Source organism: Equus przewalskii, chromosome 5 (assembly GCF_037783145.1).
Source record: "Equus przewalskii isolate Varuska chromosome 5, EquPr2, whole genome shotgun sequence".
NCBI classification, from domain to species: Eukaryota; Metazoa; Chordata; class Mammalia; order Perissodactyla; family Equidae; genus Equus; species Equus przewalskii.
This window is the reverse complement of record NC_091835.1, coordinates 15803002-15826266: the sequence shown is the minus strand read 5'-3', so window position 1 is coordinate 15826266 and position 23265 is coordinate 15803002. Positions and strand designations below refer to the sequence as shown.

At 36.9% G+C, this 23265-nt stretch overlaps 1 protein-coding gene and 1 long non-coding RNA gene across 3 annotated transcripts; one reads left to right on the top strand and one right to left on the bottom strand.

The window, feature by feature from the left end:
* Nucleotides 1-4132: 4132 nt before the first annotated feature.
* CCL20 (C-C motif chemokine ligand 20) lies at nt 4133-7783 on the bottom strand. Of its 2 annotated transcripts, none has more exons than XM_008512932.2 (4): nt 7332-7783; nt 6117-6231; nt 5323-5400; nt 4133-4629 (listed from the first exon to the last, which is right to left on the bottom strand). In XM_008512932.2, exons 1-4 carry the CDS (start codon nt 7408-7410, stop codon nt 4608-4610), a joined length of 294 nt encoding a protein of 97 aa, XP_008511154.1. In that variant the 5' UTR covers nt 7411-7783; the 3' UTR covers nt 4133-4607. The 2 variants fall into 2 exon arrangements, with proteins under 2 accessions (XP_008511154.1, XP_008511155.1); XM_008512933.2 differs by having other exon boundaries at nt 6117-6228.
* Nucleotides 7784-7887: 104 nt separating this feature from the next.
* LOC139083253 (uncharacterized) lies at nt 7888-16302 on the top strand. The gene is made up of 3 exons (XR_011539815.1): nt 7888-8001; nt 12708-12844; nt 14788-16302. It is a non-coding gene; the product is annotated as an uncharacterized lncRNA (long non-coding RNA).
* The last annotated feature ends 6963 nt before the right edge of the window (nt 16303-23265 follow it).

Here is a 23265-nt window from a genome sequence, read left to right as displayed (position 1 = left end):
TTGTTTCAAAAGAAGAGATACCTCAACTGACTCATGTTCTGGAAACCATTTCTCCCACCTCTTGAGGGAAGTTGAACCACAATTTAACCTCCTCTCAGAATCTTCAACCCTTTAATATCTTCAATCTCTTCTCAACATCTCTCTCTCTCTCTTAACTCTTTCAATATTTTTCCACCTTGGGGGGAAAAAAAGCTCTTCTTCTGGTTTTCATCTCCTCTTACTTTCACTGCCAAACCACTTGTCACTACTCATTCTTCAAGGCACTACTTTCCAAATCACCAATGACCTACATATACCAATGACCCATAGAGTCAATTGCCAGAGTCAAAAGAGATTATCCCATAGTTATCTTATTTGACCTCTTAATGACAACTGACACTAATGGGAAGCGCTGATGAAGTGCTGAGGAATTTGGAGACATCCTAAGAATACAACAAATCAAATCCACATATCAGGGCTATGGCTATGGTCAGGCTTTAGCAGTTTTATACGAAAGACTTTGGGAAAATATATGACTAAAAACCTCAAAAACGCTCAGGTGATCAGAGATTAATTCCAGTGAGAAAGGATAGACTCTGATTATAAATTAGTGGTGCAAATCTGTGCTCTCATGAGGACTATGCAAATGGAAAAGCCTATTAGACTAGGAAAGAGTAAAAGCCATCCTGTAGAGTTATGTCTGGAGAGGCAAGGGCCTTGATGGAAGTTTATAGGAGGCCTTCGCTCCTTCACTATAACTCGAATTTAAGAATGAGAACGAATTCATGTATTACACGTATAATTAAAAATAAGTTAAAAAGACAGAAGATGCTAGTGAAAGGAGCCACACACCAAAATGTACATTCCATATAGTTTTACTTACATGATATCAAGAAGAGGCAAACTAATCTATTGCAAAATAAGACAGAACAGCTGTTAGCCTGGGACTGGACGAGGTAAACGGGCATGAGGGAGCCTTCTGGGTGCTGGAAACATTTAATCTCTTGAATGGCCCAGAGTTTCCACGCAGCTATGTACATATGCGAAAATTCATGAAGCTGTACGCTTAAGATTCATGTATTTTACTATACGTAAATTATATCTCAGCTGAAAATTAAATAGAAAGATATATATTTTGCAAATTGAAAAAAAAGAAAAAGAAGAGCTGTGATTTGGGCATGACTTCCCTAATCCAAGAACATGGTTAGCGCGGTAAGACTAAGGAATTAAACCTTCAAACTGTGTTTGAGACTCTGCTCTGCACTCTGACTGCAGGCTTAACAATCTGGCTTTGTGAGTCCAATTTGACCTCATGAGGGGAATGCACTGATCTGCCCATCTGCTTATGCCCATGCACTTAACACTGGAATGTTTTCATTGTTGCTTAATAAATTGGCTTTCTGGCCTGAAAATTTCAGTCTGCAGGAACTCAGCTAATAGTTATTAATACTCCTGGCCCCAAAAGATTCAGACACCTTCAGAACAGTAACAAAATATGCTACTTTCCTGGTTCTGCAGAGCTCGCCTGGTGAGGCCTCCCAGCAGTTAGCCAAATGTGTCATCCCCTGACAATGGCCCTCTCTGGCTGTGCTGTTCCAAGAGGGAATGACTGGAAGGGGTAGGAGTGAGGGCTGTCCAGGATGATTCTCAGGAATCCCAAACCCATCTCTTCTGCACCTTTCTTTTTGCCGTGACTTAAATTGAATTCTCACCTTACTCATTGCAGCTCTCTCTGGTGCCTCTGCTTCCATCATCTGTCTCTCCTCTCTTTCCTCTTCCTTTGACTTTTCCAGTGGTTCCCCACTGTTTCTACATTCAAGTTCAAACCACTAAACTTAGTTGAGGTTACAGTTTCACTTAATCTGCAACTACTCCACCCTAAGCCCCACTCTTTACATAACATTCCACTTCAACCAGTATTGCTCAATTGGTGGCACAATCGACATTCTGGGTAGGACGGTTTTTCATTAGCCAACCCTTGTGGTCTTGTGGTTAAGATTTCGTGCTCTTCTCACCATGGCCCACGTTCGTTTCCCACTTAGGGGGCCACACCGCCCATCTGTTGATTGTCATACTGTGGCGGCTGCATGTTGCTGTAATGCTGAAAGCTATGCCATGGGTATTTCAAATATAAGCAGGGACACCCACGGTAGACAGGTTTCAGTGGCGCTTCCAGACTAGGACAGACTAGGAAGAAGGGCCTGGTCTCCCACTTCCAAAACAACTGGCCATGAGAAACTTATGAGTAGAGTGGGGCATTTCTTGATACAGTGCTAGAAGGTGAGAAGATGGCACAAAAAGACGGGGCAGGGCTCCACTCTGCTGTCCACAGGATCATTCAATGGCACTAACAACAACAACAAAATTCTTCATTGTGCAGGACTATCCTGTGCATTCCGATAGGCTTAACATCTCTGTCTCCTGCTCACTGAATGCCTATAGTAGCCCACATTCAGACATTGTGACAACTAAAACATGCCCCCAGATATTTCCAAACAGCCCCTGCTGCCCTTTTCCAACTGGGTGGTGGCTACTGGCCCTTCAGCTCAAGTATTGGGCTGAACCATATGCAGTTGTCACCTTCATACTTCAAGAATATTGAATATTGGGGCTGGCCCCGTGGCCAAGTGGTTAAGTTCGCGCGCTCCTCTTCTGCGGCCCAGGGTTCCGCCAGTTCAGATCCTGGGTGCAGACACGACACTGCTCATCAAGCCATGCTGAGGTGGCATCCCACACACCACAACTAGAAGGACCCACAACTAAGAATATACAACTTTGTACTGGGGGTCTTTGGGGAGAAAAAGGAAAAAATTAAAACCTTTTAAAAAAAAAAGAATATTGAATATTGGCTGTTTAATATGCTTCAACCAGGGACCCAGCCCCACGGCTGAGTGGTTAAGTTCACGGGCTCTGCTTTGGTGGCCCAGAGTTTCACCAGTTTGGATCCTGGGCACAGACTTAGCACTGCTCATCAAGCCATGCTGAGGCAGCGTCCCACATAGCAGAACTAGAAGGACCTACAACTAGAATATACAACTATGTACTGGGGGGCTTTGGGGAAAAGAAGAAAAAAAATACGGTTCAACCAAATATGCTTTCCTTCTGGAAGCCCTCGCTGTGGATGCCCTACAGCACGTGTGGCTCTTTATCCAAGTGCTCACCACCGTGTGTTATAACAGCTGAATTACTCGCCGTCTCCTCCCTCTCACCACACTGCTCAGTCTTAATTACTTGGGAGCGAGGACCATGTCCTAACTTTATCTCTTGGTGTCTCAAGCTTCACTTGGCTCGGTGCCTGGCACGAAATAGGTACTAACCCATGGTTGGTGAATGAACCAACAGGATATTGAGCATACTTTCCCTGATGACTCAATGTTGTTGTTTCTGGGCACAGAGCTGCCTTTAGAGCCTCTTGAGATACTTCCAGATCTTGGCCATACACCAAATGACCCACCATTGCCCTGCATTTCGGACTTGTGAGTCTTGCATCACATTGTCGGTGTGCCTGCCTCCAGTAACCCTTCGTGGCCTTGGGAATCTGAGCACTGTGTCGAGATGCTCCGGGAACTCTGGGGAGTGAATGTTGTCGTTTTGTCTTATTTCTGGGTTCTTGCTGGGTTTCACACATTGGAAGTCTCTCCTATGCTTAGTGAGGCAATTAATTTCTAAGGCTCCTCTCTGTAGTCATGTTCTTTTTGGAAACTACTTAATGATGACTCAGGAGGACTTCCGAAGTTTAGAAATGTCCCTGGGCTGAGATGCCCATTCCTAGCTCCCTGGTGGTGGCAAAATGATGGACTAAGTGATTTCCCAAAGTATTTTCTAAATGGTGGTTGTGTCCCTGTAGTCACAAAGTGTATGGGTACATTTCTTTATTTTAAAAAGTTTTATACCAACAAACACTGAACTATGAATCTCAGATATAAAATCTTTCTAATTTTTGCTTTGGAGGATTTCAAATCAAAAAAAGAAAAAAATCTTTCCATTGTAATTTATATAGAATGATGTCCAGGACCATGAGGGACAGAGAATAAAGGCAGGGGAAGAAGTAAATGGGAAATACAATTTTTGAGAAAATTTTCATATTTACTATACCTTTAAATATTTTTAATATACAGCTTAATAAATGCTGTATAACTCAATCAACAAACAATTTTTGGTTCTTTTATTTTTAATATTTATTCTTCTCATCATCACTTTTCTCTTTTACAAGGTAATTACAACAAAACCTTTAGGAAACAAAAGTAAGTAAACAGAAGAGTGTTAAACAGTTTTTTAAAAATAACTTCCTGCTTAGAAGAAAGTCCATATGATCTCATTCCTCCAAACATGATTTTATAGCTCAGACTAAACCAAGTAGCTTATGGGAAATTAGCATTAAATAGCGAAACACAAAAAATGCACATATATAAATAACTTAACATAAAATAGAGTTTGACTCTAACATGATGCTTAACAAAGCAAACTATGATGCAATATGAATCAACTTCATTAACTGGACAAGTCCAATGAGGCACGAGTCAGATAAGTGCTAAACCCTGAACGATGTGCAAGTGAAACCAGCAACTCCAGCCAGGTTCTTTTCACTCTTGGACTGTATCCAATTCCATTCCAGAGAGAATCAGTTTTTACATCTTCTTGACTCTTTGGCTGTAAAGAGAAAAAGGACAACAGAATAAGTGAAGACAGAGTGACTGGCTATCAGGAATGGCTTTGGTACCTAAAGATAGCCTCTCATTGCCGAATCACATCTGCAAATGCCAAGCAGCTCAGAGTGCTTATGAGGTAATCGAGGTTCAGAGAGGATGGACCTTGCCCTACATAAGTCAGCTATCTAATGACAGAAAGAGGATATGAACACTTATTTTGTCTTCAAGTTCAGTGTCTATGGTACCCTGCTGTTAGGTGACTGCTGTCCATTATTACGCCTCTCTATTGTCACCAGTGTGAATCAGAACCATTGATCTCTTTTAACTGTTTATTTTTCAGTGTTTAACAAACGATCAAATGTCATGTAGTCTGTAAATTATATAAATAGTAGGCATCTTTGCAACAAGAATCAATCAACTAGTGGCTATCACTTAGATTGCTCTACACAAAAAATCACTAAATTTAAAAAATATAAATAAAATATATATTATGTCATACACAAAATATTTTTAAAATAATAGAAATGATCTATGAGTGGAAAAAATTAATTTTCGTTTTCATGGTCCAACTCAAATTTCCCCTTTAAAAATTATGCCATTTTCAGGCTAAAGAATCTCAGTGATCCACCACTCTGCACAAAGCCCTTGCCCCACACATTTGGAGAGAGGCTAATTGATTGTGAACGTTCCATACCTGAGGATATGCACAGCTTGTTTCACCCATTTCTTCTTTGGATCTGCACACACAGCTAATTTTTTCTTTGTGTAGAAGCTGAAGAATCAGAAAATTCGATTTGTGCTTAAAGAGGTTTTAAATGGCTTTTTTCACAGAATGTGCAATGGAAATTTCATATTCCAGTTGATGGCTCTACACACTGAACATTTTATTTATTTCATTCAGAGGTGAAACAAAATGCACGAAGAAAATTGCTTCTGATAAAGCTCAATGCAAAAAATGAAATCAATTCTCCCTAACTTCTGCAGTTTAACAAATGGTTGTGCAATAGCGGGAGATAAAATCCTAGAATTGTTATTTAATTTTGTTGATGGTGGTTACATGAAATATGTATATATCTAATCAATAACTTATACCATTCTAAAGTATAATATCCAGTATAAATCAAGAAGATTATATGTGACAGTATAATTACTGAGTCTTTACATACAGCGCCAAATGTTTTCTGGTATAAGATGATCATTTCAAAGTTTATATCTTCTGTATTTTCCTGAGATAGCATTTTAGTAGCCTATAAGTTTATCTTAGAAAGTGATTTTCTACTCAACTAAATTCTTTTTTTAAAAAACTAAGCTTTGTCTTATTCCAGTCCTATTTAAAGTGGACTTTGAAATAGATCTGTACTAGTAAAAGAAATCTATCTTTGCTACTTCAGTTATTTCTGAATGAAACTCCAAAAAGGCAAAAATTTTTATATCTGAAATTCCCATGTACTCTTGATGCAATTGAGTTAAAATCAATTAGTAACTTACATGATTGCATTGATGTCACAAGCTTCATTGGCCAGCTGCTGGGTGAAGCCCACGATAAATTTGGGATGAAGGACATGTGCTGTATATCGGAGGCAGCAGTCAAAGCTGCTTGCTGCTGAAAAGAAATAAAAGGTATTGAGTCCACATGAATGAACTTGTTCTGTGATAGGTATTATGGAACTACTTGGAGTCATGGAAAACCTAGAATCTGATTTATATGGTAAATAAACTATTTAGAGGCACAGTTACAATGTCTTTGAGACCCAATTCAACATAGCGTCCAATTCTCTTAAAAAAAAATAGTTTGTGTACTGGGAAATTTCGATTCAATAATACAGTTTAGAAACATGTGACTTCTCATAAAAGGAGTATCTTTAGTAAAAAATACAAACTGACAATCACGCAACAATATGAGTACCTCCCACTTGAAGAAACTCTTATAAATAAACTTCCAAATTCAGAAAATGAACAAATTGGCAGATTTTAATCTATTATCTGGCTATGAGTATTGAGAGGAGGGGGAGGACAAGAAGGAAAATGTGATTTATAGGAGTTGCTTATAAGAGCTACAACTAAAGCACTTTGGAATTGTAATATTAGTTAATGGGAATTTTTAATTTTGCTCATAAAAGTTCAACATGTGCATTTTCAGGAATGTAGCTGTTGCTAAAAGTGATGGATTCTCAGTAATAAAGCAGTCCTAAGACACTCCCCCAAGTTAAATTATAACCTGCTGTAAGGTGACGGATAGATGTTATCTCAAAGTTGGCAAGTGATATCCCCCAGGCCTTGCAAGGTTTAAAAAGTCCAATGCTATAATCTACCCCTGAATCATGAGTTTTGAACTTTACTGATACTATTTAGTCGGGAGGTGAGAAAGTTGGAAGTGTTCCCTACATTTCCTTCACTGTTAATGTTACACAACTTACATCACTCCCAGAAACAGCACTTTGAACTTGTTCTGGAGCTTGAGGTCTCTAAGAGTCCACCCACCTCCAAACTCTGCTGGGATTGATTGACAGTATAAAGGAAATCCTAATCAGCAGCAGTAAGCTTTCCTTCCTCCACTCACCAATGTGCTGACAACACCCATCACTGTCCTTTGAAGACTTTCTAACAGCCTTCCATCCCTTGCGGACCCCCAGACGAGCTCAAGGCTTAGCTGAGAATGAAAATAGTTTTTCCTCCTGTGCTAGCAGAAAGAGTGGCACTTACCTTCTGACTTGCTGCAGAGGTGGAGCAGCAGTACTGACATCAAAGCAGCCAGGAGCAAACTCTTGCTGCCACACATCATTTTCAGCTCAAAGAATAGACCTGCTCAATGTTGGGTACTCAGTACCTTGAGAGCGCTGTTATGCTCTGATAGCAGCCTGGGCTTGGGATGGCTCTACTTATAGTAAATATTGGGAATGTACAGAGAAGGCGTGTTCTCACGTGGGGTTTTCCCCATTGATCAATCTGCCCCATCATTTCGTCACACAGCAAAACCACAGGGAAAACTTCCTTCCTTTCCCTAGTGTTGGGAAGGTGTGAAGGTCAGGGCGGAGGGCAGGGGTTGAGAAGGGGAAAATCCTGTTAAATCCTTTGGATTTTCAAGGAGGGAAAAGCAGTTCAGTCCTGTAACCTAGTAAAGGTTTCTATCCAGTTTAACTTAATCTAATTTCTCTGAAAAGAGAAGACAAGGATTAACCATGATACAAAGGTCAGCCCCACACTGGAACATTCCAGAACTCCTATTGTTACACTCCGTTTGCTTTCCAGAGCCATTGGGGGAGGAGGAGAATGAGGTAGGATGCCAGGCATACTAGGACATGCATTACCATTGCATAGCTGGTGCTCAGCTATCAGCAAAGACCTTGAATTTCTAGGATACCATTCAGATCAGGTAATACAACACCGTAGTAGTGTCCCCAGTTTTAGTGGAAAATGCTAGCCCTTAAGTAAGACTCAAGCCTCAGCTTCCTCTTGATTTTGTGTCAACTCTTCTAACAATCTTCTACATTTACACAACTCTAATCAATATTGCAGCCCAGAAAATAATCCCCACCTGCCCTTAACTCTTCATGCTGATGTAGTTACATAGCTCAATACAAAGCCTCAGAAGGGTTGAAGAAAAAAGACTATCAGCAGTGGTTAATCAACAAAACAAATGCCAAATAATAGTGATAACAATAATAATGTAATACGAATTCCTAACTTATGATGGTTAATAAGAACTCCCCATTAGGGAGATTATCGTTGTATGCTAGGGATTGAGTTTGCAGGAAGGGTGTGAATGTAAAGGATAACACAAGGGAGTTCTAGGGGGTGATGGAATTATTTTCTATCCCATTATGGGCATGGTTACACACATCTACACGTGTTAAAATTCACAGAACTGTACATCAAAAGAAAAGTGTGAATAGCATTATATTATCATTTAAAAAGTTTAAAAACATTGAAATCATAAAAAAGTACTGTCCACTAAACATAAATAGGTTGAAAGTAAATGGATTGAAAAAGATATACTATGCACATAGTAAACAAAAGAGAACTGTAGTGGCTATGCATATATCTGACAAAATAGACAAAAATTTTAAAACAAAAATGTTACTAGTGGTAAAGAAAGAGTTCCACATGGATAAAGGATGAATCCATCAGGAAGATACGAAATTTATGACTGTATATACACCTAACAACAGCACCTCAAAATACATGAAGCAAAACCTGACAGAACTGAAGGGAGGAATAGACAATTTAATAATAAAAGTTGGACAAGAATTAAAATGAAAACACAACGTACCAAAACTTATGTGATGCAATGAAAGCAATGCTCAGAGGGAAACTTATAGTGATGATAAATGAAGTAGGAAATAGCAAAATGATAGAGGAAATCAATGAAGCCAAATTCTTTTTTTTTAAATGTCAGCAAAATTAACAAGCTTTAACCAGACTAACCAAGAAAGAGGGGGGAGTAGAGAGAAGAAAAATCGCTAAACTCTGGAATGAAAGAGATGAAATCACTAACAACTTTAAGAAATAAAAAGAACTAAAAGGAAATACTATAAACAACTGTATGCCAATAAATGAGATGATATAGACGAAAGGGACAAATTATTAGAAAGACGCAAATTACTGGAACTGACTCAAGTAGACACAGAAAGTCTGAATAGCTCTATAATAAGCAAAGATATCAAATTGGTAATAAAAATATCCCCACGTAGAAAAGCCCAAATCCGGATGGCTTCACTGGTAAATTCTGCCAAGCATTCAAAGAAAAATTAAAATCAATCCTTCACAAACTTTTCCAAAAAGGAGAAGAAGATGGAACAATTTCTAACTCATTCTACAAGGACAGTACTACACTGATATCAAAAAAAGATGAAGACATCACAAGAAAACTACAGACCAATATCCCTTATGAAAACAGACACAAAAATCCTTTAAAAAATACTAGTAAACTGTATGAAGCAGCATAGAAAAAGGATTACGCACTATAACCAAGGGGGATTTATCACAGGAAATGTAATACACAGTATTAACAGAATAAAAAACAAAATTGTACGAAAGACATTTGACAAAATGGAACACCTTATCATAATAAAACACTCAACAAATTAGAAATAGTAGAGAACTTCCTCAACCTGATAAAGGTCATCAGCACAGCTAATATCGTACTTAATGTTGAAAGACTGAATGCTTTCCCCCTGAGGTCAAGACCAAGACAGGGATGTTCACTCTCACCGCTTCTATTCAACATTGTACTGAAGGTTCTAGACAGGACAATTAGGCAAGAAAAGGGGAAACCCACCCAGATTGGAAAGGAAGTAGTAACTATCCAGTTTGCAGATGACATGATCTCATATATAGAAAATCCTAAAGCATCCACTAAAAAACTATTAGAACTAATAAATTCAGCAAGGTTGCAAGATTCAAGATCAATATACAAGAAATCAACTGTATTTCTTTACGCTATCAATGAAAAACCTGAAAATGAAATTAAGAAAATAATCATTTTTACAATAGCATCAAAAAGAATAAAATACCTGGGTATAAATTTAACAAAAGAAGTGAAAAGCATAACTAAAAGTGACAAAATCCTATTAAAGAAGTTAAAGAAGACTTCTAAATAAACGGAAAGACATCCCACGTCAAGGATTGGAAGACTTAACATTCTTAAGATGGCAGTACTCCCCAAACTGATCTACAGATTCAACACAACTTCTATCAAAATCCCAGCTGGCTTCTTTGCAGAAATGAAAAAGTCAATACTCAAATTCATGTGTAATTAACAAAGGATCCCAAATAGCCAAAACAATTGTAAAAAGGAAGAATAAAGCCAAAGGGCTTACACTTCCTGATTCCAAAACTTACCACAAAACCACACTAATCAAGACATGTGGTACTGTCATAAGTGTAGACATATAGATCAATGGAACAGAACTGGGAGTCCAGATATAAACCCCCACATCTGTGGTCAACTGGTTTTTTTATTACAGTGCCAAAACCATTCAAGGGTGGAAAAAACAGTCTTTTCAATGAATCATGGTGGGACAACAGCTTATCCATCTGCAAAAGAATGATGTTAAGCCCCTACCTCACACCTTACACAAAAATTAACTCAAAGTGGATCATAGACCTAACTATAAGAGCTAAAACTAAGAAACTCTTAGAAGAAAACATAGGAGTAAATGTTCATGACCTTGAGTTGGGCAATGGTTTTTCAGATACAACACCAAAAGTTCAAGTGACAAAATTAAAAACAAATAAACTAGACTATATCAAAATTATAAACTTTTGTGCTTCAAAGGATACTATAAAAAATGTGAAAAAATCAATCCACAGAAAGGTAGGAAATATTTGCAAATCACATATCTGATAAGGGACTTCTAGTTGTACAGAGAATATACGAAAAACTCTTACAACTCAATAATAAAAAGAAAAATAGCCCAATTTAAAAATGGGCAAAATATTTGAATAGACATTTCTCTAAAGATATATAAATGACCAACAGGTACATAAAAAGATATTCAACATCATTAGTCATTACAAAAATATAAATCAAAATCACAATGACATATCACTTTACACTCACTACAATGGCTGTAATCAAAAAGATAAGTGTTGGCAGTGATGTGGACCCATTGGAACCCTCATACATTGTCGATGGGAATTAAAAATGGTGCAGTCACTTTGTAAAACAGTTTGACAACTTATCCAATTGTTAATCATAAAATTACCACATGACCTAGAAATTCCACTCCTAGGTATGCACCCGGGGGAAATGAAAATATACATCCACATAGAAGCTTGTATATGAATGTTCATGGTAGCATTATTCATAATAGTCAAAAAGTGGAAACAATCCAAATGTCATCAACTGATGAATAGATAAATAAAATGTGGTAAATTTGTACAACGGAATACTATTTGGCAATAAGAATGAATGATGTACTGATAGATGCTATACCATGGATGAACTTTGAAAACATTATACTAAGCGAAAAAAAGCTACATATTATATGATTCCATTTGTAAGAAGTGTTTGGAATTGGTAAACCTACAGAGACAGGAAGTAGGGCTACTTCCTGTGGTAAACCTACGGTAGATGGATTGTCTAGTGCTAGTTTGTGGTGTCAGGGGAAAGGGACGGGAATAGAAAGTGACTGCTAATGGGTATGTAGTTTCCTTCTTATTTTTTCAATCTAAAAATAGATAGTGATGACATTTGTGTAACACCATGAATACACTAAAACACATTGAATTGTTCACTTTAAAAGGGTGAATTTTATGGTATGTGAATTATATCTCCATAAAACCTGTAATAACAACAAAAAATTTCTCCACCTACCTACACCTGACACTCACCCCAGCCCATAGATCCTCTTTCTTTATGACTCCTCTTGATTGCTGGGAATCTGTGTTCATTTATCCCTCGTCCTCCATTCCTGTAGCCTCTCTTCTTCTCCCTCTCTCTCATCTCTTAATCACATGTCTTTTTTTAAAATTATTTTATTGAGGTCACATGGGTTTATAACATTGTGTAAATTCCATGTGTACATTATTATATTTCAGTTCCTGTATAGACTGCGTTGTTTTCACCACCAATAATCTAGTTTTTATCCATCACTATACACATGTGCCCCCTCACTCCTTTCACCCACCCCACACCCCCTACCCTCTGATAACCACCAATCTGTTCTCCTTATCTACATGTTTATTTGTTTATCTTCCACATATGAGTGAAATATGTATTTGTCTTTCTGTCTTATTTTCTTCTCCCTTTAATAACTATGAGAGAATTGATTTTTTGGTACTTTTTTGTATTGATTGACATTGTATTTGCCTTTGCTTAGTTTGATAGATGTATTATTTCATATTTGTCACCTAAAAACTCTTTAAAAGGTGATCTTCAGCTGATCCTTTGGGTCAGTCAATGAACATGCTAATGAAAAGGTTCATATAAGAAAATTATTTCAAAGCTAATTTATTAGAAGCCTATTTATTTTGTAGACATTCTTTTCAAATATCCCAGACACATTCCTAATGAGTCCTAATTCCTGCATGTAGTAGTCTCAGTGTTTTACTCAGTTTTTCTGTTTCGTTTTTCAGAAAAAATTTGACAAGTGTCTTATGTGGAAGGTACTTAGTAGTATATACATATGGCTAGAACGTGATGACTGAATTCAAGGGAATTTATAATAAGACAGTTAAAACTCACAAATAACTATAAAACAAAGCAATAGGAGGTAAGTGCCATATTCACATTATATGAAACATTTTCACAGAAATTGTTAACAAAATGTGATCATTTAAAAGTTACTTAACGCTCCTTCCAGTTTTATGGCAAATGAACATGAAACATATCATGCTAACGGAATGCCCATCAAAGACCATTCTCTTTCTGATAGGGGTTCCTTGAAAAGATTTTTGAAAGATGGTAGGAGTTCCTTTTAAAACAGCATTTATTGAGCACCCACCAGGTGCCAGATATTTTAGTAGGGAATGTGCTGTGAAAGCAAGGAAGAACGATACTTGATTTCTACAAGGGGGAGTGGGGACAAAGGACCAGCCAGCCTGGAGCTTCCTGGCTTCCACACAAGTGGGTCCTGACTGCTTCTGAGCTCCGGGGACAAACACGTTCCTTACTGTGGATTTTGAATAGTATCCAACTATACAATTGCTAAGCTACAAAAGAGTGGAGACCCTCTCATTCAATACCTTAATTGTAAAGATAGGGATACAGAAGCCAGAGAGATCTTTGACTTCGTCAGCGTCAAACCACAAGCACTAGCTGGATCTACAAATCATATCTTCTTCCCCAGTCAGTGGATTGTTCCTCATTTCCTCCTCAAGGGTTTATTATCCGATTATCAAATGAGTGGTATTATATATCATTAACTTCCCTTTAGTTTCTTTTAGATAGTAATGCAAGTTGTAGTTTCCATATAGCCTTCATCATATACACCAAATACTGCAGTATTCCATAAATCTCTAAAAATAAAAATAATGAACCACAACTTCAACAAAGAATAGCAACAATACAAATTCCTACAATGGCTGCTCAAAAACAATCAAGCGTCTTGTTTCTTGGCATCTTAGTTTGGGTTCCCCTGAAAGCCGAGCCTCAGGTGCAGATCATTTATTTGTAAAATAACCTCAGGAAACAAGAGTGAGGCAGGGAGGCGGAGAAGGAAAAAGCTTTCAAGGTCATTCTGTGGGCACTGGAGAATTGATTCCGCTAGAGCCTCTTGAGAAACAAACAGATGTCTTCCAGAATTACCCCCCTGAAGGATGACGGACAGAGAGTTTGTCAGCTGGCTCACATCCCTCATTATTTGCGGATCGTCCCCGGGGCATTAACCCCCCAGAGTTTCAAGCTGTGTTTGGGGGTGGGGAGATTGGTCCAGCATTCTTCCTCAGCCCTGAGGAGGTCCCAGAGCAGAAAGACAAGCAGAGCACGCTCAAGGTAAGTTGTCAGTGTGATGTGCTCTGAGCTCACTCCACTACGGCTGAGACTGAAATCAAAGGTGGCTGAAAGAACGTGACAAAGGGCTTCCAGAAATACCTGACACAAATGGCTTATGAAGACTTTTTTAGAAACAGCAATTTGAGGCAGACAACTGTGAAGAAAATAACTATCATCCATGCTAAGGCCAGATGGTCCCTCCTCAGACCCCAGGAGGACAGCTTGGTTTTGTAAAAAATCTTCCCCAAAACATACTTCACATCTACAAAACTTGTTTCATTATGTCTCATTTATTCCAAGACAAAAGCTTTGCCCCATAAATTCATTTGTTACAAAACTGTGTAGTCACACTGAGGAATACTTATATATTGGATCAAGGAAAACCAAAGCCTAATGTTTCTGAAGTTCACAAAGAGGCCTGAAAATATTGTCATTACCACTAAAGAGACAGTCAAGAGAGATAGTTAAAGGATGTCACTCTGAGCTGCAGTGACAGCCAGAGCCAAGATGCTAAGGGTCAGTGGAAGCATCACGAGAGAAAGCACCATGGTAAGAAAGGCTTTCACCTTTGGCTTCAGTCCCAACATTAAATACGATATATTTGTCAATGGGATACCTCATAAAATTCTTATAGGGAGTAGGTCAGATATCAGCTTTTCAAAAAATATGATGCTACTCTATAACAGCCACTGATAGACTCATGCATAAATTGCTTCTTTTCAGAACCAAAAGAGATACCACTGGCAGACTGCAGGTCAAGTAAAACAGAAAGCAAGCTCCATTTTGAATTCCTGCAGTGTTGTTCTTTAAACCGAAGTAAAGAGCCCCTATAACCAGTCCCATGATAACGGACACTATTGTCTCAGGAATGGAGTCTTGAGGGTTGCCAAGCAAATTTTCAAGTGAGCATCTGGACACCCACCTGAGTTGATGAAAGAAAGTGGTATATGTCATATATGTGAAAACCATGTACTCCTTTTTTGATCTACTGAAAGAATAGTAGTTTTGTATGAATTGGATATTGAATGTGAAAGAAAAAGAAAAGGTAGGAATGACTGCAAATATTTTGTCTTGAATAACTAAGGGAATGTTAGTGGAATTTAACCAGATGGGAGCACTGTTGGAGGAGTAGATTATTGGGGGAAGAAAAGAACTGAGAGTTGTGTCACGTCTGCAATGCCTCATGGATGTCCAAATGGACAAGTTTCTTTGCCCCACATATGACAGTCTAACCTTGATTTCATTCATCGTAACTCAGGTACAGCTGAAACCAGACACAATCTTGAGAAGCATGAATGTTAGGTTGGAACACAATATAAAGTCACCTTACAGACCATTTAATCATTTTTTTAACATTAGTTTTAATTCAGTTAAAATTCAAACAAACAAATAAATCCTAACTTTCCATATGAGTGGGGGGATTGGTTTTGTTTCACGGTATTTTTTCAAAACACTTGTGACAGAATCTTCGCTCTTAGCGCTACACAGTTTGTTATCTCGATGAGAAAAAAAAAATTAGAAAGCAGTGATGAACATTCAAGGGGAAAATGTTATATGTCATTCAAAATTATTTTTTGGAATTCTGGTTTTTCCAAACTATGAGTCATTGCTTAATTCCCTAGCCATGTCAAAAATAAAACATGACGTATCTACAAGAAATAGAAACCACAAAATTTGTACAGGAGAAGATATGCTACCCTGGGAGGAAAATGCTCCAGATACATATGCAAAATTTCTCCTATACATGTGAAAGTGAGCCACGTTATTTAAAAATACTTTTAAGTCCAACTGTCTTTCTTTTAATTTTAAGGTTCAATGTTTTGTGAACAAGTTTGTTGTCATTAGATAGTATCAATAAAATGGGTTATTCCTGACCCACCACTTTAAAATTCTTTTGATTAGCTGTCTATGTTTTGCTTCTACTGCACGAAGAAATTGGGGACTTAACTGCCTTTCAAGGAACTTCTCATTACGGCGGAGTCAATTCTAATTATCAACGTACACAAGAGCTCAAAAAGTCTTAGTAGGAATTCCCCACTATAAGTTTTGAAGCCAATGTGTCTTCCTTGCCACTTCAAAATAATTCGCATAACCAAGCTATCAACTTCCTATGATTAAATTTTCTTTCAGATAAAGAATCTGATTCATGGAGACAACTTCGTTCCTTCAACTTAACTGATTTTTTTATTTTCAAGTCTTTTAGGAAATATGAACTTTTCAAATTGTAGTATTGGCAAACTGACTGGACCTTTCTTTGCTCGTTCACTAATAGAGTGCCCAAGCCTGGCTTGCTCAGTCAAGATCTGTGCCTTGAAATCCAGGTTCAAGAAGGGTTAAAAGCCTACATAAAACATCATGGGATTAAAATTCCCCTAAGAAATAAGATACATACCATACAACATACCAAAATATTTAGTGTTCATGATGGATGTGTGTGTATGTGTGTAACAATGAGAAAACATCTAAATTTTCTAGGTGTACCCTGCTAAAACATGTACACGATTGACATACTGTACTCCAAAAATATTCTTCATTTTCTGTATTTGCAACATTTATTTTAGCTAAAATTAGGTTTTACTTCTATCTTTAGACGTTCTGAAGCATTGATAGCATTTTCCTTAGACAGCTGTCACTGATGAAACGCTATGCTTCTTGGTTTAATAGAGTTTCCTTATAACAATATTCAGTGGAAAATGCAATAAATACTATTCAACAGTTTTTTATGATTGATCTTAGTATGATAATTTCCTGATGTGGCAAATAGAAACCAACATTTTACGAAACGTGCTGAGGATGCTGAGTCTATGTGAGGAACATTGAGAAAATAGTATCATGATGTATTAGGAATGGCTGTTGTGAGGCTGGGGGAATGACGACACAGGGGCAGCATAGTTGTAGACCGTAGAGACATATCTACTCCTAAATTGTTTTAATGAAATGATTGAATGTTTAGTCTTTTCTTTGCAAAAAGATTTTATCACAAAGTGTATATGTCAAGCTGAATATATAAATCTTCTAGTGCTTTTTCTTCTCTTAAAGGTTGTAGGAAATCTACAAGGCATAATACAGAAAGCACAGAATTTTAAAGATATTTATGCACATTTAAAAAAAATTATCATCATACATGCTCTGTTGAAAGAAAAAAGATATAAATAAGTCAAAAGAGAAACACAAAGGTTAACCAAAAATTCATCATCTAGAGAATTATTCTAGACTTATTTCTATTCATGTATTTAACATAAATTGGATCATAGTGTACATGTTTTTAAAAATCTATCCTTTTCATTTAAGAATAAAGATACAGTCATCTGTTCATATAAAAAAATGTACACTTGGGGCCAACCCTGTGGCTGAGTGGTTAAATTTGCGTGCTCTGCTTCAGCAGCCCAGACTTTGCTGGCTCGGATCCAGAGCACAGACCTACACATCGTTCATCAAGCCATGCTGTGGTGGCATCCCACATAGAAGAACTAGAATGACTTACAATTAGGATATACAACTATGTGCTAGGGCTTTGGGGAGAAAAAAATAGAATAATCCTTTAAAAAAAAATGTACTCTTATACCATCCATGATTTAATTCCCTAGATTGCTTCTAATTTTTCAGTTATTATAAATAATACTATGAAGAACATTCTATGGATTAATCTTTGTACATATTCTTAATTACTTTCTTAAGATAAGTACAATAAATGGAATTTTAAGGGTCAGGAAATGTGTACGTATTTAACAGTTTTGAGATTGCAAAACTACCTAAATCTGAAATACGGCAAATGACTGAACACAATCAAGTCCTGCGATATGTCCTAGCCTCTACCACGTTAACTGCTGGGGACTTTTTCTTTTCTTCTGAGATAGAAAGAACATGCTCTGTGAAAAGTACGTGCCACGCCCTGAACTCTTAAAGTAAATATTTTGCCAGGGAAATCGAAGAACCGGAAAAAGAGAACCAGTGGAAGGGAGGAGGACCATTTCTAGCACTCCCGTACTTTCCAAAGGTGCTTCTGGTACTGAGTGTATTTATTTAACAGATCAAAGGTTTTAAATATGTAACTGAGTTATTGCTCTGATGATGAAATCTTGGTAGCTCCCTATTGTAAATTTGAAAATTCCCCTGCATGCTTTCTGAAAGCTGACATGAAGGAGCCAGCTTTAATAATGTGACTAGGCTGAGAATAACTTGCTGAGGAATGCTGCTTGGTCAACGCAGAGATTAGACTGATGGTTTCATGTTAGAGCCAGCAATTTCCATTTGGTCTTTGTGAATGGCATCAGCTAAAAGGCCAGCATGTTGACATGTTCCAATTTCTAATATGTGATGTTTAAATACTCCAATATTAAGTAATTTTACTATGCTCCCGTAAAGAAGGGTTCGGTCATCCATTTGTCATACGTTTCTGGAGTTCTTCTAGGAAAGACTAAGCCTCACTACTTATTTAAGGCAATCCATATCTACTAAGAAGATAATCAGAAATGTTTGCAAAACTTACACACAGAACTGCTCATCACAGCACTATGTAAAATAGGAAAGGAAATGAATATATTCAAATAGTTAATAATTAGTGATTAAAATAATTAGAGGATATCCAGAAGATTGAATAATCTTACCATTTAGATAATTTTGAATAATTTTCTGCAAGGGGAAAATGCTATGATATAATGATAGCGAGAATAGTAGGACAAAAAATTGTAAATATCATGTTAACCTATTACGGGAAATTGTGTATATTTATACTCATGCATTTTTAAAAAAACAGACTGGAAAGAAATTCACCAAAATGGAAACAGAAATTATCTCCAGTAGTGGGAGTCTCTCTCTCCTTATTTTTGTATTTTTTCTATATCAATTTTTACAATAAACACCTATGGCTTTTATAATCAGAGGAGAATAAACTATTTTCAAAACCACCTATAAAAAGAACCCCATTTTCCAATATATTTAGTAATGAACTTAGAAATATGATTTTAAAGGGCTACTTTTATCCAGAATTCTAATACTTTGTAGTAAAAATTGGCACTAGAAGATAAACAATCATCTTATTTTTTGGAATACCTCATACCAGGCTTTCCAGAAAATATTACAGTAAGCCTTGCAAAATTTTCACTGTCCTCCTAACTTCATGCATAGCCCCAGAAGAGACACAATTATGTCAAGAGAAAATCAATATATTACATCTTGTTTGGAATTTGCTGGATGAAAGAGGTTAAAGCTAACTGAAAATAATTTGCATGGGCTAATAGCTTTTTCAAAATTTAATTATGAAGTTGCTTTATTAGATTAGGAAAAGGTGACAGTTTGAGAAAAACGTGTTCCTTTGCTGGTGAGAGCTAAAGAATAACTAGTTAACCACACCAAAAACTTGCTGCAGGATTGGACAAGTCATTGTGTTCTCTGGGTCTTAGCATCTCCATCAGAAAATGAGCAATGTGCAAATTCCTGCTCTCCTAATTCTCTTTTGGAAGTAATACACCATTCAATGGTGTAAAGGAATTCTTTTATAGATCTTATCAATTAACAGCTTCATTTCCACTAAATAAGGAGAAAAGACTGTAAAGTCTTGTAGTATTATAGCCCTACAATTGTTTTTCGTGGTAAGAACATTTAAGATTTAGTCTCTTAGAAACTTTGAAGTATGTAATATATTATTATTGACTATAATCGCAATGCTGTGCGTTAGATCTCCAGAACTTATTCATCCTCTAACTTTAAGTTTGTACCCACTGACCAATATCTCTACAATTCCCTACCGCACAGCTCCTGGTAACCACCATTCTACTCTTTCTTTCTACCACTTCTATATAGCGTTATGATTTTAACCTCCTTATTATAAGTCAGTTTAACCAGTATGCTTATAAATACTTCCTTGTGTTTCACTGTGGTCTGACCCTAAGTAAGCATCTCTTTTGAATCCTGATATTTTTCTTGACTGTGTTACATCACACCATCCTAATCATCCTTCCTCTCACTGTAAAAGTTAAGCAAAACCTAAGATACCTCGTCACTTCCAGCTACATACATTACCATTTATGACACATTACTTCAGAGCTCACAGGTGCCCATTGGGAGTGAACCCAATGATGGAACCAGATAAGCACCTGGAATGCTCCACCATGCCCTCCAGCTCAAACCAAGAGCTATCAATCTGCCTGGAGTCTATATGTCAGTTCCGGAAGATTAAATGAATCATTGGCTTGGTTCAAAAGATGTTTCAATTGTAACTAGAACTAGGTGGGGTGATATAGTAGCTGGCCAGGGAATGACACCAATAAAGCCAAAGCTTTGGACTCATTACTGAATAGGCTCATTGATTTGCATCTGTCCTACAGTTCTTAATACAAGCCTGCCACACATAAGGAGGCTTGGATGAGTGATGGCAGATGGGTCAGAACAAAATGTGGTCTGTACTAGAATAACAATCAGTACAGCATCTCCAAAATAAACCTGAAAACTTTTATGAAGCTCAACCAAAAAGATATACCCTTCATGATGGTTGAATTTAAGCATCATCTGAAATGTTTCCAGCAGACTACTGCATTCCCTCAGTAGAGATTCAGAAGTGAAAATCGTCAGACTCTTTCAAACATCTGTGTCACATAGACTAAGTTTCCTAGTAAAGAACTTTCTCCCAGAAATGAGTCAAGTGCAGCAGATGATTTTTGCCCAAGCTGAAGAGTGAGCAGGACCATTGGGGAAATAAAAAGTTAAGAAAATCTATATGATTTTAAGAAATTGTCTATCTCATCGTGAAAATCGCTGGAGACTTTTCCGCTCTAAAACTATTTGTTACTAATTAATAGAGATTCATAATCACTTTTAAAAAGACGATTGTAAAAACAGGAATAGGTAACTCAAAACCCCATTGGCCCTGCGTAGCATATGAAGTATCTTCATTTGGGTCTTTTTCGTTCATTTCTCCTACTCTCAATTTACCTTATTTTAATATCACTTCAGCTTTCTTTTAGGATTTAAGCTTATTTTCTCTCTCCTTCTTCCTCTTCCTTTTCTCTCTCCTTTTCTTCTTTCCTCACCTTTCCTATTCTTATTTCTTTTAATGTGTAAAATATAAGATGAATTTTGCTCTCTTTTCCTACTTCGCTTTTTTTCCTTCCTCACTTTCTGTAACAAATAATAGTATTCAAGAGCAGAATTTGCTTAACCAACCCTAGGAAATATGTTGGCCCTTTCACTTATCAATAAAAATATATGTATTTACTTCCTACCTCTGTCCCCAGTAGAAAATATATTAGCTGATTCTTCCACAGACTTTTGGGAGATTAGAATAAGTTGCTGGCATGGACACATAATTTTAGCCATTACAAATGAAAAAGTTTTTGTTTTAGAGTGAAGGCAACTAAGAAAATACTTTAGGCTTGATATTCCTCTTTCCTCCAACTCCAAGGAAATCTGACACTTGTTGAATGTCACAATAAATAAATGAATAATTACAGGAGAGTAGAGAATTATGTTGAGCACCTCGAAAGCTAAATCTAATGAAAGCTTTCATTGAACGAGGAGCAAGGGGAAGAAAGAGACTGAATGTTATGCTTCCTGTAGTTTTTATCAATAATATACATTAGTAAGAGTGAAAAACCTCATCTTTCAAGAGTTTCAATCATGCCAAAATACAGAAATAAGAAATCAACACTGAATGGTAAAAATGTTCAAATTACTCTATAGAATGTGAAAAAAGAAACGTGTTAGAGATACACACAAACACACACAAGTATTTCTGGTCAGGTTGGCTGGAGGAAATAGCACTGAGCTAGAAGTCAGAAGGATTAGGTTCTAGTGGTCACACACTAGTTATGTGGCCCTGACCAAGCCGCTAAGTTTTAGGCTCAGTTCTCAGTTATAAAGTGTGGATAAGTATGTATCCAAGTATCATTGAGAGGAGTGGTGAGGCAATCTAAGTAAAAGCACTTTGTACAGTGTAAAGTATGAATCAAATGCAACGTACTATTGTTGATATTGTCGCCACCACCCTAAGCAACGTGGTCAAGACAAAGACATAAAAGCTACAGTCTTACTGGTAGAAAAGCTTATATTTTAGTTAGAAAGATAAAACATAAATCAATGAAAAACTTACTGGCAGGCACTTTTACAAATACTTTATGTATATTAATTTGCTTAATCATTACAATAACATTATAAGATAGATACCTCTATTATTTATATATATTATATATATAACACAGTCATGCTTCACTTAATGATGAGGATACATTCTGAGAAACGCATCATTAGACGATTTTGTCTTTGTGTGAACATCATAAAGTGTACTTACACAAACCTAAATGGTATAGCCTACTATATATCTAGGTTATGTGGGACTAGTCTTATGAAACCGCTATTGTATACACCGTCCCTCATTGACCGAAACGTTGTGATGCAGCACGTGACTGCATTAACTAGTATTATTCTCATTTAACAAGTGAGGGAAACGCAACAAAGAAATATGAAGTAACTTGCCCAGGGTCACAGGTAGTAACAGAAATGAGATTTGAACCCAAAAGTAGAGGGGGAGACATGGAGAGGGAGGGGAGGAAAAGAAGGAGGAGGAAAGGAGGAGAAGAAGGAGATAAATAGGAGAAAGAAGAAGAAAGGAGAAGAGAGATAAATAGAAGAAAAGAAAATTCTCAGTTCTGTGTTTCAGATTTTATGCTATTAAAGGAGACTTTTTTTAAAATTTAGATCTAGTTTTATTACCTAAAGTACAGAACTTTCGAGTAAACCTAGATTAGAGAAGATGACATAACCTTCCACTTCCCACTTTATTTTTTTAAATTATTTTATTGAGGCCACTTTGGTTGATAACATTGTGTAACTTTCAGGTGTACATTGCTATATTTCAGCTTCTGTCTATAGACTTCTGAAGATGATGCATTCTATACGGAAGTTGAAATATAACGATGTACACCTGAAATTTACACAATGTCATAAAACAAAGGAGACTTATTATTTAGGTATCAAACAATCTATTGAAAAATGACTCTGATGAGCACTCCAGGAAAGCAAAGACATTTAAGAACTACTCTGTCCTTAGAGAATTTAGTGAAGTCTGAAGATATTAAAAATAAGTTTGTGGGATATGGAATTCTAAAATGTGACATTTTACACAAAAGGAGAAACCAAGTTCTTCACTTTTTCCCTCACTATTATCTCAAAACTAGTCTGCGACATTAACAAATGTTAGTGTTTCCC

Coding starts and splice junctions, on each gene's coding strand:
- CCL20 (XM_008512932.2), bottom strand. CDS start 7,410: ATGATGTGTGGCAGCAAGAGTTTGCTCCTGGCTGCTTTGATGTCAGTA. Junction 6,232..7,331: donor CCTCTGCAGCAAGTCAGAAG/GTAAGTGCCACT, acceptor ATTTCTTTTCAG/CAGCAAGCAGCTTTGACTGC. Junction 5,401..6,116: donor TGTGACATCAATGCAATCAT/GTAAGTTACTAA, acceptor CTGATTCTTCAG/CTTCTACACAAAGAAAAAAT.